Genomic DNA, 16,590 nt, shown 5'->3' with positions numbered 1-16,590 from the left:
GCATCTATTAGAACAAAGCGCGAAATAATGTCGCGGACACCAGACAGTGCAGCCCGATGCCCCGAGCATGATGAGCAGCCAACCTATGAGGAGCAAGCACTAGAGGACCAGCTTACTCAGGAGCAGTTCGATAACGAGTTAGAAAAGGATCTAGAAGTGATGCTTACTCAGGAGGAGTGTGACGAGGAGGAAGGGGGAGCAGGAGAGGCTGCTGAAGGCGAAGAAGTTGATGATGAGGACTCAGAAGAGGGATATGTTAGTCCCGAGGATCCTTTCCCACATAAAGCCAGAAGGAGGCCAACGGAGGAAGATTTAGACAAGGATTTTGACCCGAACGAGGAGGTAGGGAAGAGCCTTAGCTTGTAAATTTTGCTAAAGCTTTGGTTGTATTACCTCTGCTAACACTTTGACCTGTCGTATATATAGGTCCCTCCTGAAACTCAGAAAAGACGACGTCGACGTCCGCAACATCTCGCTGGACAAGACATAGTAGAGGAAAGGAGAGCAGAGGCAATAGCCACAGAGACGAATCACGATGCCTCTGCTCCACAACCTCAAGACACAACCACGACTACCAAGCCTAAGAGGAAACGAGGGGATAGAAAAGGAAATCTATATCCAGATAAGGCATGCTATGTCATAACGGAGGTCAGGCCAGCAGGGGAGATCCTTGAGCTGAAGGAATTAAGAGGATGATTTCGTAATACGATCGGAGCCCTAGTAAGAGATAAATTGAACTCAGTAATTCCTAATTGGAAAGAGGTACCAGAGAACAAAAGGAATGGACTATGGGATAGGTAGCTGAAGTTCAATTTTTGATTTTCGGTGGGTAAGCACGAACTGGTAAAAAAATGCTTTCAAGATAATGGGAGAGTCATTCCGACGTTGGAGGTCGGAGCTCAACACGAAGTATATCCAAAAGGGGTTAACTCCCTTTAATGAGTTCGGCAAAATAACTCCTAGTCAATGAGAGGAGCTCGTGGCTCAGAAGACTTCACCGGAGACATTGGAGCTCAGTGCCCGTAACACCGAGCTGGCAAAGAGGAACAAACACAACCATCATCTAGGCCCTGGTGGCTACTATACCAAGGAAGAGCAGTTTAGGAAGATGGACGAAGAGGCCGTAGGTACTAAGAATATCGATGTGACGAATTTGAAGGTATGCTCAAGGAATTGGATATATGCGAGGAGTACAGAATCATCCGGCGGTAATCTTAAGTTTGATAAGCCGGAGACCCAAGAGGCGGTATCAAGGATACTGAAATATGCTGAAGACAAGGAGAAGGGCTCATTCAATCCTTCCAGAGAGAGGAACGAGCTTAGCCTTGGCTTGGGAAACAAGGAGCACACAGGCCACACCAAGGGGCTAGGGAAAAGGATGACCTGGAAGCAAGGATTCGAAGAGGACAAGCACATGTACAAGAAACATGGCTGAGACCGGGAGACTAGTCTTGAGCTCTAAGTGAAGGCTCTAGTTGCGAAGGCACTGGAGGAGCAAGGACTGTCTACGAAGCCACGGATATTAGTGACGCCGATGGGAAAACTGGCATTAGTTGACAACCCTTCAAAAGTTCCTAGTAGCCAAGGTTCCACTACAGTCACAACCCCCGTCGATCGCATACGGGAACCAACTAGTTGCACCTTGGTGTTTCTCAGCGGCCGACAGAACACTGCGATGGCGGTGGCAACAGGTGTGGCACATCCTCCCGGTGGCTTAGACCACAATAATAAGATACCGCCGGACTACACTAGGGTCGATGTGCATACAGTGAAGCCCGAGTTCATGCAGTGGAGGATAGACTACGCAACTCTCAAGGGGCTGGTGTTACTCGGAGACGTTATGGGGCAGTTCATACTCTGGCACAAACGGGACATTATATTGACTGCTTCTTCGCCGCCTCCCCCTCTCACAAATTTGGAGCGAGTTGTTGAGGTCGGGGAGATATTTTCACCGTCTCGTGACCACCATATTCCTGAGATGCCACATTCTTCCCCGCCTCCTAGAGAGATGTGCCTAATGAGATGCCACAACCTTCTCCAGCTCGTACTGAGCAAGTGCATGATGAGATGCCACAGTCTTCTCAACAAGGACAGCCGATACATGAACAACGAGTGCCTCCTAAAGAAGGTGATGCACAAGAAGATGAAGACGTGCCTGAATGGGAACTTCGAAAGAAGATTCCAATCAACATAAGGCCAGTTTATGTTTCGATAAAAGACGTCTCGTCGGTGTCCAAGTGGTATTCCCATGACCAGTTCAAGCCTGAGAACCAAGTTCAAAAAGTCCCATCACGGGTTCTGAGGAGGCCATCACTAGCAAACTCCACCAAATTGCAAAATAGTATCCAAATGTTGATGCCATCAAATGGTCAAAGGATTGCCCGAAAACATATGAAAGAGGTAAGACCTTCCTACCAAATCGGGACATCCAGCGCCTACCACTTGGAATGAGAAGGTTCCATGATTGGTACTTGTGTGTTCTCCCAACGAGCATAGGTCTCATACAAGCATGCTTCCCCACCGACACATTTGGAAGCCTAGCCGGGAAAATTGTCTTTGACTTCAATGACATGCACACATGCTTTCACCTGGGAGAAATAGAGATGAATCTAATTCGCACGTGGTGCCTGTAAGTCCTTGTCCTCCCGATATGATATGAATGTAATCTTTGAATTTTGTTGTAACTAACCCATGCCGTGATTTATAGAATGCAAGTGCACATTGTCAAACAAATGCCAAGTTTGAAAGCCGGGTATCTAGACCCTCAAGCTATAGCCCAAACAAATTTTAATTACCCTAAACAGTGGATACTGGATGCTAAAGAGCTAGCTGCTGCAAAGACTCTTCGGGAGAAAGAGCGCATCCGTACGGCGAAACTAAGGGAAGAGTCCCTTAAGGTTGCGATATACATTGCCCTGGCTTTCAAAACTCTCCAACAACACTCTACTATATGGCTACCATACAACTTCGAGTAAGTTCAACTCTATACTTAAAGCTTTGTTCGATATATTTTATTCGATGCAAAAGAGCTTATCTAGTTCTATGATTAAATCCATGCAGCAACCACTGGATTTGTATAGCCGTCGATGTCGAGAGGAGCATGACATGGGTCTTTGATTCAATAGATAGGGACCCGGTGACATATAAAGACTTCATATCGATTCTCAAGACGTATACATATCGACAATCCTCATTAGCTTATCTGTTTGTATACGTACTTGTAATGTTCACTTTTGAATATTAACAAGTTGTATTTGCTAAAATAATTCGAACAGGGCATTTAGGTTCTATGTCACTAATCATCACGGAAGGCATGATTCAGCAAGGAAGGAAAAGCTGGCTATAAAAACACTATGTGCGGTAAGTGTAACTTACTTCTTCAGTACTCCGTTACATGGCTGTCAAAAGCATTACTTAACATTTTTATATGCAAAACACACAGTGCCCCAAGCAGAAGTCTGGGAGTGTACATTGTGGATACTATATATGTTCTATGATGAGTAACACCAGTGCCTACAGGAGACACCCCTTAAGGGTAAGTTTGAACATCTTCACCCGTAGTTTAAAAACTTCGTACATAGTCTGAAATACTAAACCAAAACTTGTTCTCTTGAAGTGGAAAGAAGAGAAATGAATGAAAAGAGACCCATACAAGGATGACCAACTCTTAGAGCTCGTAGGTGACCTTTGCAACTTCATATTGGACCAGATTGTACACGTCAAAGACACCTACCATGACCGAGAGTCTGAGTTAGGTACAAATCCTCAGTACCAACACCTTCATGAGACTGTAAGGCTAGCTCTAGGACGTTGACAACAATGTGTATGGAATTTATATATTTAATGATGGATTGTATATATTCTTGTGAATTGGACTTGTAATTGTAGTTTCTATAATACTCTTGTGCTTGTAGTCGCGGTTGCGGGGCGTTCGGCAATGCGAACATGGTTCAGAACGTTGGTCGCGGGGCATTCGGCAATGAGAACGCTGGTCGTGGTGCGTTCGGCAACGCAAACGCTGGTCGCGTGGCGTTCGGCAACGCGAACGCGGTTCGAAACGTTGGTCGCGGGACGTTCGGCAACGCGAACGCGGTTCGGAATGTTGGTCGCGGGACGTTCGGCAACGCAATTTTAAATTGTAAATTTGAATTTTTTTTGCGGGAAAACGTACTGTAGGGGCGGTTCTAGATTGAACCGCCCCTATAAATATATATTTGTAGGGGCGGCTGGTACTACAGCCGTCCCTACAAATCGATTTGTAGGGGCGGCTGGTAATACGAGCCGCCCCTACAAATCGATTTGTAGGGGTGGCTGGCAACACCAGCCGCCCCTACAAATCGATTTGTAGAGGCGGCCAAAGAACCGCCCCTATAAATGCAAGATTTGTAGAGACGGTTCAGTAGGGACGGCTGGCCAAACCGTCCCTACAAAAGCTTACCAGCCGCTCCTACAATTTGTAGTTGTGATCTGCCATGACCAACAACACGTAAGGAGACGAAGGTGCCCCCCCCCCCCCCCCCCCCCCCCCCCCCCAAAGAAGCCATCGTCATGCGACCGATCCAAGAAGTCAGAGCCCCTTCAAAACGATTCTTGTAGAGTCTAGGAAAGAAGTATGGTGTCAGCTTGCTCCTACAAGGCCCAAGACGGATCCGTCAATCGATGCATCGGGGGCAAAAAAAATCTTGGCAATCGCCTTGCACAAAAAACAGCCAGAGAAAGAGCTTCGATCAGACTATGAGCACGTATTGGTTAAGGCGAATGATGAAAAGAATAAATTGAAAATGGATCCTCCGGAGGACCCCAAGCAACTTTTCTAGCAGAAACTTGGCATGGAACCGGCACCAATTGCACAGACAATTTCGCTAGGCTTGCCATTTGCTGACCTGAGAAGACTGATAGCCTATCTACCAGGATGCGGCACTTCCAAGATTGCATTGGTACCTTAGGGAGCCTATCTACCAGAATACGGCCGTCGTCCACCTCGCCCTCGCCTGGTGGTGCTGCTAGCGGAGGGGCCGCCGCTTCTGCATGAGTCGGAGCCGGCCTCGCCCAAGTCGACGGACCTCCGCGCGCCCCACACCGCATCGATCGCACCCTACCCTGCTGGGCCGCTGGGCAACTCCACGCAGGCTATACTAGCTAGTCGAGCTGGGTTGGGCACTCGTCTAGTCGGACTCCTCCCTACCCTCGATTCCAAGCAGCATCAGGTACTACCGCTGCTCCTCTCCTCTCTTTTCCTATTCTCCATCTCATCTCTCCTCTTCTTCTTGTGCAAGCACATCGTGTTTCTCATTCTCCATCAAACACATCAAGTGCAAGCACAAGCAGCATCAGGTCACCACGGTTCCTGTTTCGCGTCAACTCGGTCATGCTCGAGGACAACCGCATCATGCTAGCATGACGGCGCCACCGCCCATTCTTGCTGCTCTGTGCTTGCCATTCTTGCTGCTCTCCGCCGGCAAAGATGCTAGTCGGACGCTCATGGATCCAAGCCAAATCACTTCCCTCCTACGATTCAGTCACCAAATCACTTCCTAGTTGCTTTGCTTCGATCTGGCCGCGTCGAATTATGAAGGACAGGCTGGAGTCTTCGTGCCCAATTCATCGAGGTTGTAGCGATGAGTGATCTGATTGCATTGGTGGGCAGGTTGTGGTGTGAAGGAGGGAGCAATTTTGTCTTGGGGAGAAGCTAGCTATGAGGATTGAGGCATCGTGGGATTGAGCGTGAGGGGTGGGGCTGCTGGTGGTGGTGTGCATGGCATGGATGATGGGATCACCGGTAGTCGAGCTGGGTTAGACACCTCCAAAAATTTTAGAAAATATCCTAGAGATAGTTTTGGGCACAAAGAGTCCCACAAAAATAACTAGACCTTGTGAAACAAGTTCTACATTCTTCAAATATAAGATTCAACAAATCTTCAAATTTATTATTAGATTTAAAGAATCTTTTATTTGAAGATTGTAAAACTTGTTTCATGAGTTGTAGTTATTTTTTGGGATTCATGGTGTCCCAAACTATCTCCAATATTTTATCTAAAATTTTTGGAGGTGATTGAGTTTATTTCCACTCATTTTTTTTGTCTAAATTAAAAAACCACTGCCACATCAGCCCTAAATCGCTTTGACTGGACTCAGGGGCCAAAAATAGGCTGTATTAAAAGTTGGGGTACCCAAGTTAGAAGATATTGGATTTGAGGGTCAAAATTAGATAAACCGAAAAGTTGAGGGGCTAAACATGCACTTTAAGAAAAAAGGGTAAAAAGCACCATTGACGGACGGGTCCCACATGTTAGAAGGAAGTAGAGGTTAAGATTTAGAAGCAAAATTCAGTCCCCTAGAAAGGAGTCCCGAAGTAGGGGCCCTGATTTATGGGCCATTGCTAGAGTTGCTGCATGCCAACATGTACACACCGCAAACTTTTAATGCATCCCCATTTCAACTAAAAGAATGTTTCATACCACTAATGTATCATAAATGTTTTCCCTTAGTGTATGTATTAGGAGTCAGAAACAACCTATGTGGATACTATGTTTGAGTTCATGCATGATTTTACCACTAAAACGCCAAGCAAGATCCTCAAAGTATGAAATTTACTAATTTTGCTTAAATATCCCTTTATACACATGTCAAAGGATTTATTGATGGTTTTCCTCATTTCCTGTAATAGCTGATCCTTAGATTGTAGGAAGGGTTACTACCACCGGAAGAAGTTTGCACAATCAGAATAATTTATTTGCTTCTTGCTTGATAAACTGATAGATGAAAATGAGGAGTTTCACTATGATGCGAACAAGCCGATTGGCAGAGCAAAGAGGTAAAGCAAGCCGACAAGATCGAGTAGGGGTACCAAGAGTGATGCACGGACCAGAAAACATTCTATGTAACACTTATAATTAAGTAAATCTTATAATTGTGGACATGCATGTGAGCATATGTAAATGCTTAATTAGGGTACAAGACCTATGAATGTTTTTTTATGTATGTAATATATATAATGAGTAGGGTAGCAAGAGTACCATGTACTTCAACTGTGGCCTTTAGTGTAATTTTATTTATTTTAAAAGCTGCAATTTTTAATCTGTGGTTTCTAGCATTTTTACTTTTTAAATTAATCGCTACAACCAGTTGGCCATACAAATCGGTTGTGGCGCACTAGGAAACATTCCCAGTTTGTGACAATATGCAGCTGCATTGGTTATTTAATTTTGATTAATATTGTCGTATGGCATGCCACTGCAATAAGAACGCGATGTAGTCCATATGCTTTATTAATAAAAAGTTTCTCGAGTTGATTTACAAAAATAAAAGATATAGCCATCTATCTGGTGGGCTGAATTTATAGTGGATTAGGGGCTTAATCAGTACAATTAAGTTACTAAAGTTATCTATTGTATGCATTCAAAATTGTCACCAAGCTAATCTAACGTAGAAAGGTTCAAAGTTCATTCCCAGTAGACCGGGTTTATGTCCAAAATCTGTTATTGGAAAAGCCAATCCGCAAAACAACAAGGATGACAATAGATGTAACCACAGAGGAAATCATTGACTTAATAGATGCTTTGTGCGTAAAACAAGATGTGGACAATAGTTCGTGTGCATAACATTACGTAGAAGATGATTCTATAGATGATTGGGAAGAATGAGCGAGGGACTACACAGCTGGGCATATTGTTGACCCATGCGAGACAGTACTCTTGCATAACAAGGAAGGTTAGATGCACGAGGCATGGGTGTGATGATTCAGTCGGACATGAAAGGTGTTATCTGCTATCAGCAATAAGCTTTTCATTGATCTGTACTATTTCTCCCTCTTTGAAGCCATTCATTCAAAAGTACAGAGTTGCAAATGATAGATTGGATGGAGGTGGCGTCTGATTAAACTTGCTAAGATTCTGGGAGTTGTAATCAGGCAATGATGATAACCGGTTGTGGATAGTATTCCTTATAAATTTGTTACAATTTCTATCTAAGTATCTAGCACGATATATATTTAGTAAATCAATTAGTAACACTACAAACTAAATGTTATATGTCTATTCGCACGGGTTGACAATTAGTCATCACTATTTTTTTTAAACGAGTTAGGAGAGCTGCTGATTATATTAATAAAGAAGATGAAGTCCAGGACAAAAACAAAAACAAGAAAACAAGGACGGCACAAACTCATCGCTACAACCCCTCGACCGGTTGGATTGGGAAATCAACCGACGCCGAATTCCACTCCTCACAACACCTCGACGACAGAACCGAAGTCTTACCGCAGCCCGTACCACCAAACACACGGTCGAGAACCCAACGAAACCTCCCAGCGTAACCTAGCGTCGACGTTAAACCGAGAAGCAGACTGCACCGCACCAAGAAGACCACCGCCATGCAGAACCTTCCGCCGTAGTGCCACTGTAACAACACTCTCCACCTGACAGGGTGATAGCACCGAATCCGGACCTCTCGAAGGCTGCCTCGCAGCCGCTGCCACGACAACACAATGCACGGGGGCCTCGCCACATCCGCCGTTGGACTCTGCCTCTCTCACGTCGCCTCAAAGATACACCGCGCATGGGGGCCTCTCGATCGCCACGCCCGCCGCAGAACTCCACGTCACGGATCCGTTTCTTTTATCGTTGTCAGAGTGTTGAGCGATATTACCCCGCTCCCCAAGATCTCCATTGATCAGCCAAGCCGCCGCAGAGTGTCGACCTCGCCTCGTTACTTCACCCTTGTACATACAGCCTTCTTCGCCGTGTCAGCAAGCCAGAGAAGTCGCTTGCGCCGTCTTCCGACGATGTACCGCACCGGATAGCCCAGCTAAGCTGAGCAACCCGCCGCGGTCCGCTGCAAGCCCAGTCGTCCCACCCTGCTGTTGCCGCAAGTGCCGTCCTCCGACGCAGTCCCACACCGCACTGACCGCTGCCAAGCAACGTCAGCCACCGCGGTCCGCTGCAAGCAGCCAAATCCGACAAACATGCAACAACCCCTAGCCGCCACCATAGCTTCGATTGCCTGCACATGAGCTCGGAAACACCCATTCAGCTCACCACGCGGCGGAGATGCCGCTCTCGGCTATGACCTCCCATGTCAATGATTCAGCAGTGCCACGAACCAAGTTGGGCCTCTAGAGACGACGCGGCACGACACCAATGGTGCCGCCATCGCTCGTCTAGGATCTGGACAGGGTTTTCACCCAGAGAGCCCCGTGCAGCAGGGTCGTAATTCCGACATGACGCCCCCAACGGGGAAGACGACGTCGTAGGACGCCGCCGTCATGTCCACCAGCACAAAGGCCGGTGAGGGCTTTCGCCCGGAGCAATACAACCCCTCGCTGCACGTACATGGTTCGGTACACCCAGACCACTGCTACGGGAACCCAGCCGGGGCGACTCCGCCACCGCGCTTCCACTCGCCAAGCCGCCGTACCTCCACCTCCGTTTCTATCGCCGCCCTCCATCGCTGCCCACGTGCAGCTCCCTCCACCGCCTGCACCTCCCTGCCGACGCCGCGCGTCCGCTAGCCGGCCGTGCTCCTCCCGGCCCTCTCCCGGCCGCGCTCCTCCCGGCGTCTCACAACTTGCCGCGCTTGCAGCAGCTTCTCGCTCCCTGTCCCCTTCGCAACGTCTGCGCTAGGAGGATGGCCTAGCACATCACGCCTCACCACCGTGGTGTCACGAGCGTACCCTGCACCCTCCGGCCCCACCACCACAGCGGCGCCGCAAAACTGCAGACCTGCGTCGCCGACGAGAAGAAGAGAAGGGCCGCTCCCACCACCAGCTGTCCCGGTGCCGACCCGCACGCAACCACAATCGCCTCATCCCGAGCCTCGTGCCCTCCTCTCCGTCCGGCCACATCGGGGCGCGGAGAGGGCGGACCGCCGTCGGCCCCCATTCAACGCGGGCTCCTCCCAGCGCTGCTTCTCCCACACACCGGTCAGCTTCTCAGTGCTCGTCGTCCGCCTCGCGCGTGCGGCTTCTTCTGCCGCTCGCCCGCCGGACCACGCCCTGGCGCTGCTCCGCCTCCTGCCCACGCCGCTCAGCAGGTGCCGCATCTCGCACAAGGCGCTCGCCGTCACCTCGACCGCCTCGTCTCCTCCCGCGGCTGCTCCGGACCCACGGACGGAACCTCGCCGCACCGCTCCTCGGTTGTCGCGGCCGTTGCCGTCTCGTGCACGCGCGACCCGCCACCGCCGTCCTAGTTGAGCCGTGGGGGCACCGAGGTCCGCATATCCCGCCGGAGCCGGCCGCTGGAGAGCCGCCCGCCGCCGCACGCGCCGCTCACGGCCTCCGCGCAGCCCACGCCACCCGTCCCGGCCGACGCGGGGGCGCGTTTCAAACTCCAACTTCGGGGATGGATTAAGGCCAAACAAAATAATAAAGCATGCACCTTCGCCAAAAGAAATTAAAAAAAATAGCATGATAACTAGCTGATTTTACCTTAGTACGCATGATGGATTGGATTGGAATGGAATTGGATCGATCGGCTAGCTCTGCTCGGTCTCTTCAGTGTATATTTGTACAGCCACCAGAGTAATACTGCAAGGGATCCTCCATTTCATCTATAAGGGATTCGATGGTTTTGCCTGCAGATCACCAGATCCATTTCGATCAATTATCTAACCAATCAATTAGTGATCTCACGGCTGTTCTGGTCTCTTATCCTGGTGCGGATGCAATCCAAAAGAGAAGTAAAGTTACATACCTTAATTCTGTTGAATCGGAACTAGCTGCAGATAGACACAAGCCAAATACAATTCACTGACGGATGATTAATGAGAAACACACAGACATAGGGGATGCGGATGGAAACTAGCTAAACGGCCAGTGGCCCAAGTAAACAATGCTTTTTTGGCAAATGTGCAACTAGTGTAAGGTTTCATCACCCATATCGGATGATTCTCTGCTTGTAGCCCGGATGATTCTTTGCTTGTAGCCTGGAGCAGAATTTTCCAAAGATAAAGGTTAAAGAGCAAAAGGAGTTATGCCTCTGATTTGCTGTCACTAAATAAAAAATGCACAAACGAGACACCCAAATTAGTGACTACTGTCTTTGCCGACATATGCCCCTCGTGTGGACATATCAGAGACACGTCCTTGATGATAGGTGCATGTCAATAGGGATGGCTTTAGTGAAGAAGCTTTTCTGATATGTGACTCCACAGTGACGTGTGTTGTTCGTAGCATATAGTAGAGACGCGTTTATTTGAACCATGTCGATCACTAATGTTGGAACCCATCAATGGCTCTCTTTATTTAACCATGTCTTTAATGCGAGTAACCATATTAACTTTTCACTTAACTCCACCTTATGTGTAAGCTTTCTCAAGTCTCAAACAATAAAATAGGAGTGAGCTACAATTGTTTAGTTTAATTATGGTTGCTAGTATTCGAACTCGAGACTTCTAGCCTTGATACCATAGAGTTGGATGCACAAACCAGTTCAACCTAAAAGCTACACTCTGGTAGACCCTAAGTACTCGGAGAGTAGGCTTAGGCAATATAATAAGATCATATGCAGCATGGCGAGTGAGTGGAAGAAGCCAATGGCGGCCAGGACCCTCTAGGTTGGGGATGACGCACCGCGTGGGGATAACGCTGGTGTGCCGAGTTTCGATGAGCTATCCCTGATCGGAATGGTATGTCTCTCGATATGTCGTAATTGATGATTCAAGATGTTTCATAGGATACAATGCTTTGATAGTTTGTTTTCTGGTGTTGCATTGGTTCATTATTTCGAGTTCTGGTAGTTGATTTGGATGTTGCAAACATTTGATCAAGAAGTTTTGATTTTTGATATTTCATGTTCGATTTTTTTGATGTTACAGTAGTTAGCATGTGATGTTCCATCCATAATTTTTTATGCTCCATAGTTGATGATTTTGTTTTGGTTTTTGAGATTGAAATATTGCATGCAACATGGCACTTATGTTGCTGTGGCTTTTTCTATCTTGAATTGGGCTGCAAATGCAAGAGAGAGAAAGCAATATTTTTAGTGCACTTTTTGGATGTTGCAGACACTAGTATTTTTTTATTGCAGACGTTTTTACCCCATGTCGTCACAGATGTTTTCTCATGTTGTAATAGAGTTTTACCCGTAGGCCAATTCGATGTTAGACCTGGACGTCGGACGTCCAGGTACAGTTATTCTTTTGGGAGTGATGGTGATGCCCCTGATGAGAAGCCCCGTCTTCCAACGAGAGAACCCCTGGCGCAAGAAGACCGAAACATTTCCAGTCCGGCCCGGATGTGATTTAACCTCCCCAACCTTGATCGGCAGCCACTTGCCCCTTTCCATGATCTGCTGGAGATACACGCTGCCCTTCTGAGTTACACCATCGGCGGACATGACCCCGGCTTCCACCGGCTCATTCCATCCATCGGCTCCCTTCTCAAGCTTCAGCTCGAAGGAAACCTCGTATGTTACATCTGGATTAAGATAGGACTGCTCCAGGTACCCAAAGATATCCAACCAGGTGACGCCCAGCAGCTTCGGGACCTTGATCGTGGTACCAGCATCACTGATGATCGATGTCAACATCTCAGGTTAAATGTATAGCACGAAAACAAGTCTAGCTTGTTCCTGACAATAGATCTTGGAGAGATCACAAATTACTACTGAATATGCATATAGCTATTCTTTATATATGAAAACACATAGATATATAGATAGATATTCTTTATCATTTCTAGTACCATTCTTCTTCCCAGCTCCAGTATCTAGTGTCATCACCCCAACTGATGGACAGGTCTATAGGGAATATCTTGAAGCAGTTCTTGTTCTCATTGTCCACCCAGTACTTCTGCATGTTTGCAACATAATTTATAGCATGCACGGATCTATCGTTCTCAGAAAACAAAATGTCATAAGGTTCCGGATCAGTTCATGTTTAGAGTTGTAGCGAGTTTGTATCTAACCTTTTTATCGGCCAACAAGATCCCTGTTTCGCGAACAAGAGTCTCTTCAGCAGGAATCTCCTGGCCAACTATCTCTTCGAACATGTGAAGGCTAGTCTTGGATTTAGACTGCAGGTTATTAGAAGTGCTAGTGTCTAGGGAGGACGTTACTGCGCCCATTGTAAGTTGCTCTGGACTTCTCCTAAAGCATATGGAAAACCAGTTCAGACAGGTTATATGGTATATATACACTGTATACCTGCAGGGTAACCAGAAGCCTAGAACGATGAGCTAATAGAGCATCAGATTCGTGACAAAGGACGACGGAATTTAGCTTTTTCTTACCTTTCGGCGCCCATCATGTTCAATGGATGCCATGCTTTTGTTAAAATTCGTGTCCAAAACATGTACGTGAAAGGTTGAGCATGGAATTGTATTTGTAGCATAAAGCAGAGATAGTAAGAGACCTTTGTAACCCTACCTCCTCATATATACGAGATGAATATTGTTGTAAGAGAAGTGCTCTTTGGAATCCTTTTATAAAATGCACGAATTCTAAAGTAAACTTAATTAACTAAATAATTTTGTTAATGATTAATGCTTGTTTTGTCTAGGCCTAGCCCGGCCGTGCCCATCTGAGCTGTGACACCCCAAAAATTATAAACCATGATATGAGCATCGTTTGCGTCCTCCTTGCTTGGGGAGGTTGAAACCAAAATACTATTCCATTATTAAAAAATTAGCATTACTAGTCTATGAACCCGTGCTCCACACAGGCTAATAATTTTAATAGACATTAGGATTAAAAATTCACGAAAAATATGACCATAGATAATAATCAAAAGTATTTATCTTATTCTCTCTCATTTATTAAATATTTTAATATAATATTCATATAGATATGTCTTATCTTATCTGGTTGTGGTAGACTTTAGTTAGCAATTATTTTGTACACCTTTTCATCCATATTAAATTTTGCATCGCATCTCCATATATATTTGACATATGTTTAATTGAACTCTTAGTTTGAACTATGTGTTTAACATGAAAATCGGTATTCTCATTGCTTTCTGCATACATATATACATATTTTGCATGGTGAACAAACATAATGCATGTATACATTAGGTTAGTATTTTTATATTAACAATGACAGAAATAGGTAATTTAGAAGCATAAATTATTGTCCTTTGGGATATTTTTTTATAATGCATATGTAGATGAATTAGATGCTTATTTAGATATTATTTTTTGTACCGACATACGTGGGTAATTTAGATGAAGACTAGGTGTTAATTTAAGTTAGTTTTTATAATGACAGAGGTGGGTAGTTTAGATACTAAATTAGGGGTTCCTTTAGGCTATTTTCATAATGGTAGAGGTGGGTAATTTTTAGAAAACATAATAGATTCAATGGATAAATTATTAGAATCTATCAGATTGATGGCCGGATGTTTCTAATTTTTATGAGAATTTCTATGATATATTTTTTAGCGCATCTCGTGAGGATTAATGTACTGTAGAGGTTCTAAAACGAGGCTCTAATTAGTAATAGCATAATTTGCACCTAAACAAGTTGATGTCCCTAAAAAATTAGAAATTATTTTTTGAGTTAAATGCACCAGAGATCCATTAACTTGTAAGGAGGTTTCAGTTAGGTCCATCAACTTTCAAAGTGGCTTTTTGCGTCCATAAACTTAGTATGGTGTATCACTTAGGTCCATAGCTGTCCACATTGGCTTCTCGTGCTGACGTGGCATGCTGACTTGTCCTTCTAAAGCAACTATTGACGCTTCATTTCGTCAAACATCCTGTGGGCGCGCGAGCAGGTGCCGCCGCCACCGCTGCGAGCGCGCGAACAAGCCCGCCGCGGGCACGCGGGCGAGGTACGGAGTGCTCGAGGCTTGGCTGCGCCCCCAGGCGATGGCAAACAAGGCGGCGGTGTTCGTCGTGAGGCCGGGGTCGTTGGCCAAGGACGCCGCCGCGGCGCCCGGGAGGATCCGAAGAAGCGATCGTCGGGGTCGCAAGAGCCGGCGGCACCGAAGCAGCTGCCGGTGGTGCTGGTGCCCTCGGCGCCGGTGCGCACCTCCAGCTGCACCAAGGAGGAGGTGGACGCGATCCTGATCTAGTGCGGCCGGCTCAGCAGGAGCTCGTCCGGGGCCAGAAGGGCGGCGTCATCCGGCGAGGTGGGAGACGACGGCGGCGACGGACACCACAGGAGACACTCGGGGTCCAAGCGCAGCTACGACTTCAACCAGGAGGCTAGGGACGAGAGTGCGACTGGGACAGACAGGGCGCGGCGGCCGTGTCCTAGCCATTGCCGCACCGGGGCTCATCGCAGCGGAAGCGGTCGGGCCACCAGGAGAGGAGCGACGGCGGGAGCGGGAGCCGGAGGGCCAGCCGGTCGCCCGGGAGACGCGCGGATGGCGTTGCGGCCTCTGTGGCCGCGGCGGGCTCCGGCTGCGGAGACCGCGTGAGGCAGCAGCCCGGGAAGATGGTGTCCAGCGGTGGGGCCGACGCCGGTGCTCAGCCGGAGCTCGTCCAGGAAGAACGAACAGTCTCCGTACAGGCGCAACCCCGGCTCGTACACCACCCAGCTGCTCGAGGAGATCCACAACTACCACCAGCAATCCACCTCCGCAGCTCCCTCCGCGGTCACACCGGCGACGCCGTCCTTCTCGCTACCGGTGTGCGTCGCCAAGGCCTGCTCCATCGTCGAGGCCATGGTCGACGACAAAGGCCCGTCAACGCGCCGGTCGGCAGCGACGACTTCGTCGAGCCGAGCGCCGCGCGCAAGCACCTGCTGCCGGTGCGGGACGTCCACGCGGAAACCGAGCCTCAGGAGTCGGCTGGGAGCAACAGCGTCTCCGGCCACCCGTGGACGCCCTCTTGGGAGCCCACCTCGGTCGAGGCTAGCGTGGCGGCAGAGCCCGTGCCCGTGGGCTGCCGGTGGTGGCGCTCGCGGCCGGCAGATCCTGCGCACGCCGGCAACCGGTGGTGGCCCACGTGCCCCTTCCTGACACCCTGTTCTTCTCCCCTCGCTCACCGTTCGGGCTCGGGCTGCAGCCGCGGCGCATACTGTCGCCGGCCGCGTGCGAGCTCGCGGGCCTCGCCCGACTGGCCGCCGCTGCACAGGGCGCCACCGCTGGCGAGCACGTAGGAGGCACGAGCGTTGACCCGTAGATCCACCCAATGCGCGAGCTCCTCTCCGGTGGCTTCCTCCGGCGGCGCTTCGTCCCCTCCTTCATGGCCGGCCGCCGGCGCAACTCCAACAGCTTCCTCCGGCGCCCCTGTGCTCTGCCAAGGGCATCATCGTGGGCCCGAGCTCGACTGCGCGGGCGGCCTGCAGGCCCCTCGCCGCCGCGAGCTCCTCTCTAGTGAGCGCGCAGGCCATCCTCGCCGGCGCGAGCTCCATCCCCGGTGGGTGCGCTGCACGATGAAGACAGGGAGGGGAACGACAACATCAACGGTGGGCGCCGCGGAAGATGACCTGCTCGCGCGCCTGTGTGGCCGCGGCAGCAGCTCGCCCGAGCCCACAGCGGCGGCGACGGCACCTCCTGGCACGCCCGCAGTGGCGGCTCGCCCGCGCGCCTGTGGGGCTGCTTGCGCGCCCACGGTGACGGCATCGGCTTCTGCTCGCACACCCGCGGGGCTACGGCTGGCCTGTTTTCGCGCCCGTGTGGCTGGGCGGCGGCACCTGCCTACGCGCC

The 16,590-nt window shown here is 48.9% G+C and overlaps 2 protein-coding genes and 1 pseudogene across 2 annotated transcripts in view; 1 reads left to right on the top strand and 2 right to left on the bottom strand.

The window, feature by feature from the left end:
• The window catches only part of LOC136519601 (uncharacterized), a 34,137-nt gene extending 23,607 nt beyond the window's left edge, over window positions 1–10,530 (bottom strand). Inside the window, exon 1 of the mRNA XM_066512989.1 lies at window positions 10,424–10,530. Coding sequence (XP_066369086.1) covers window positions 10,424–10,435 — 12 coding nt within the window. The 5' untranslated portion in view covers window positions 10,436–10,530. The remainder of the gene's footprint in view (window positions 1–10,423) is intronic.
• Window positions 10,531–11,752: 1,222 nt separating this feature from the next.
• On the bottom strand, window positions 11,753–13,071 carry LOC136519618 (lectin-like). The gene is made up of 3 exons (XM_066513006.1): window positions 12,902–13,071; window positions 12,680–12,786; window positions 11,753–12,504 (listed from the first exon to the last, which is right to left on the bottom strand). The coding sequence occupies exons 1-3, from the start codon at window positions 13,058–13,060 to the stop codon at window positions 12,075–12,077; spliced, it is 696 nt and encodes a 231-aa protein (XP_066369103.1). The 5' UTR covers window positions 13,061–13,071; the 3' UTR covers window positions 11,753–12,074.
• Window positions 13,072–14,638: 1,567 nt separating this feature from the next.
• LOC136523458 (uncharacterized protein At1g65710-like) lies at window positions 14,639–15,900 on the top strand (annotated as a pseudogene).
• Window positions 15,901–16,590: the final 690 nt, after the last annotated feature.

The sequence above is a fragment of the Miscanthus floridulus genome, chromosome 18, assembly GCF_019320115.1.
Source record: "Miscanthus floridulus cultivar M001 chromosome 18, ASM1932011v1, whole genome shotgun sequence".
Classification (NCBI taxonomy): domain Eukaryota; kingdom Viridiplantae; phylum Streptophyta; class Magnoliopsida; order Poales; family Poaceae; genus Miscanthus; species Miscanthus floridulus.
This window is presented reverse-complemented; position numbering and strand designations above follow the sequence as displayed.

Excerpts from the sequence above, each read along its gene's own strand:
- LOC136519618 (XM_066513006.1), bottom strand. The coding sequence starts at position 13,060 with ATGGGCGCAGTAACGTCCTCCCTAGACACTAGCACTTCTAATAACCTG. Across the intron at positions 12,787-12,901 it reads TCTTGTTGGCCGATAAAAAG|AAGTACTGGGTGGACAATGA; the intron begins GTTAGATACAAA and ends GCAAACATGCAG. Across the intron at positions 12,505-12,679 it reads TGGAGCTGGGAAGAAGAATG|TGATGCTGGTACCACGATCA; the intron begins GTACTAGAAATG and ends ATCGATCATCAG.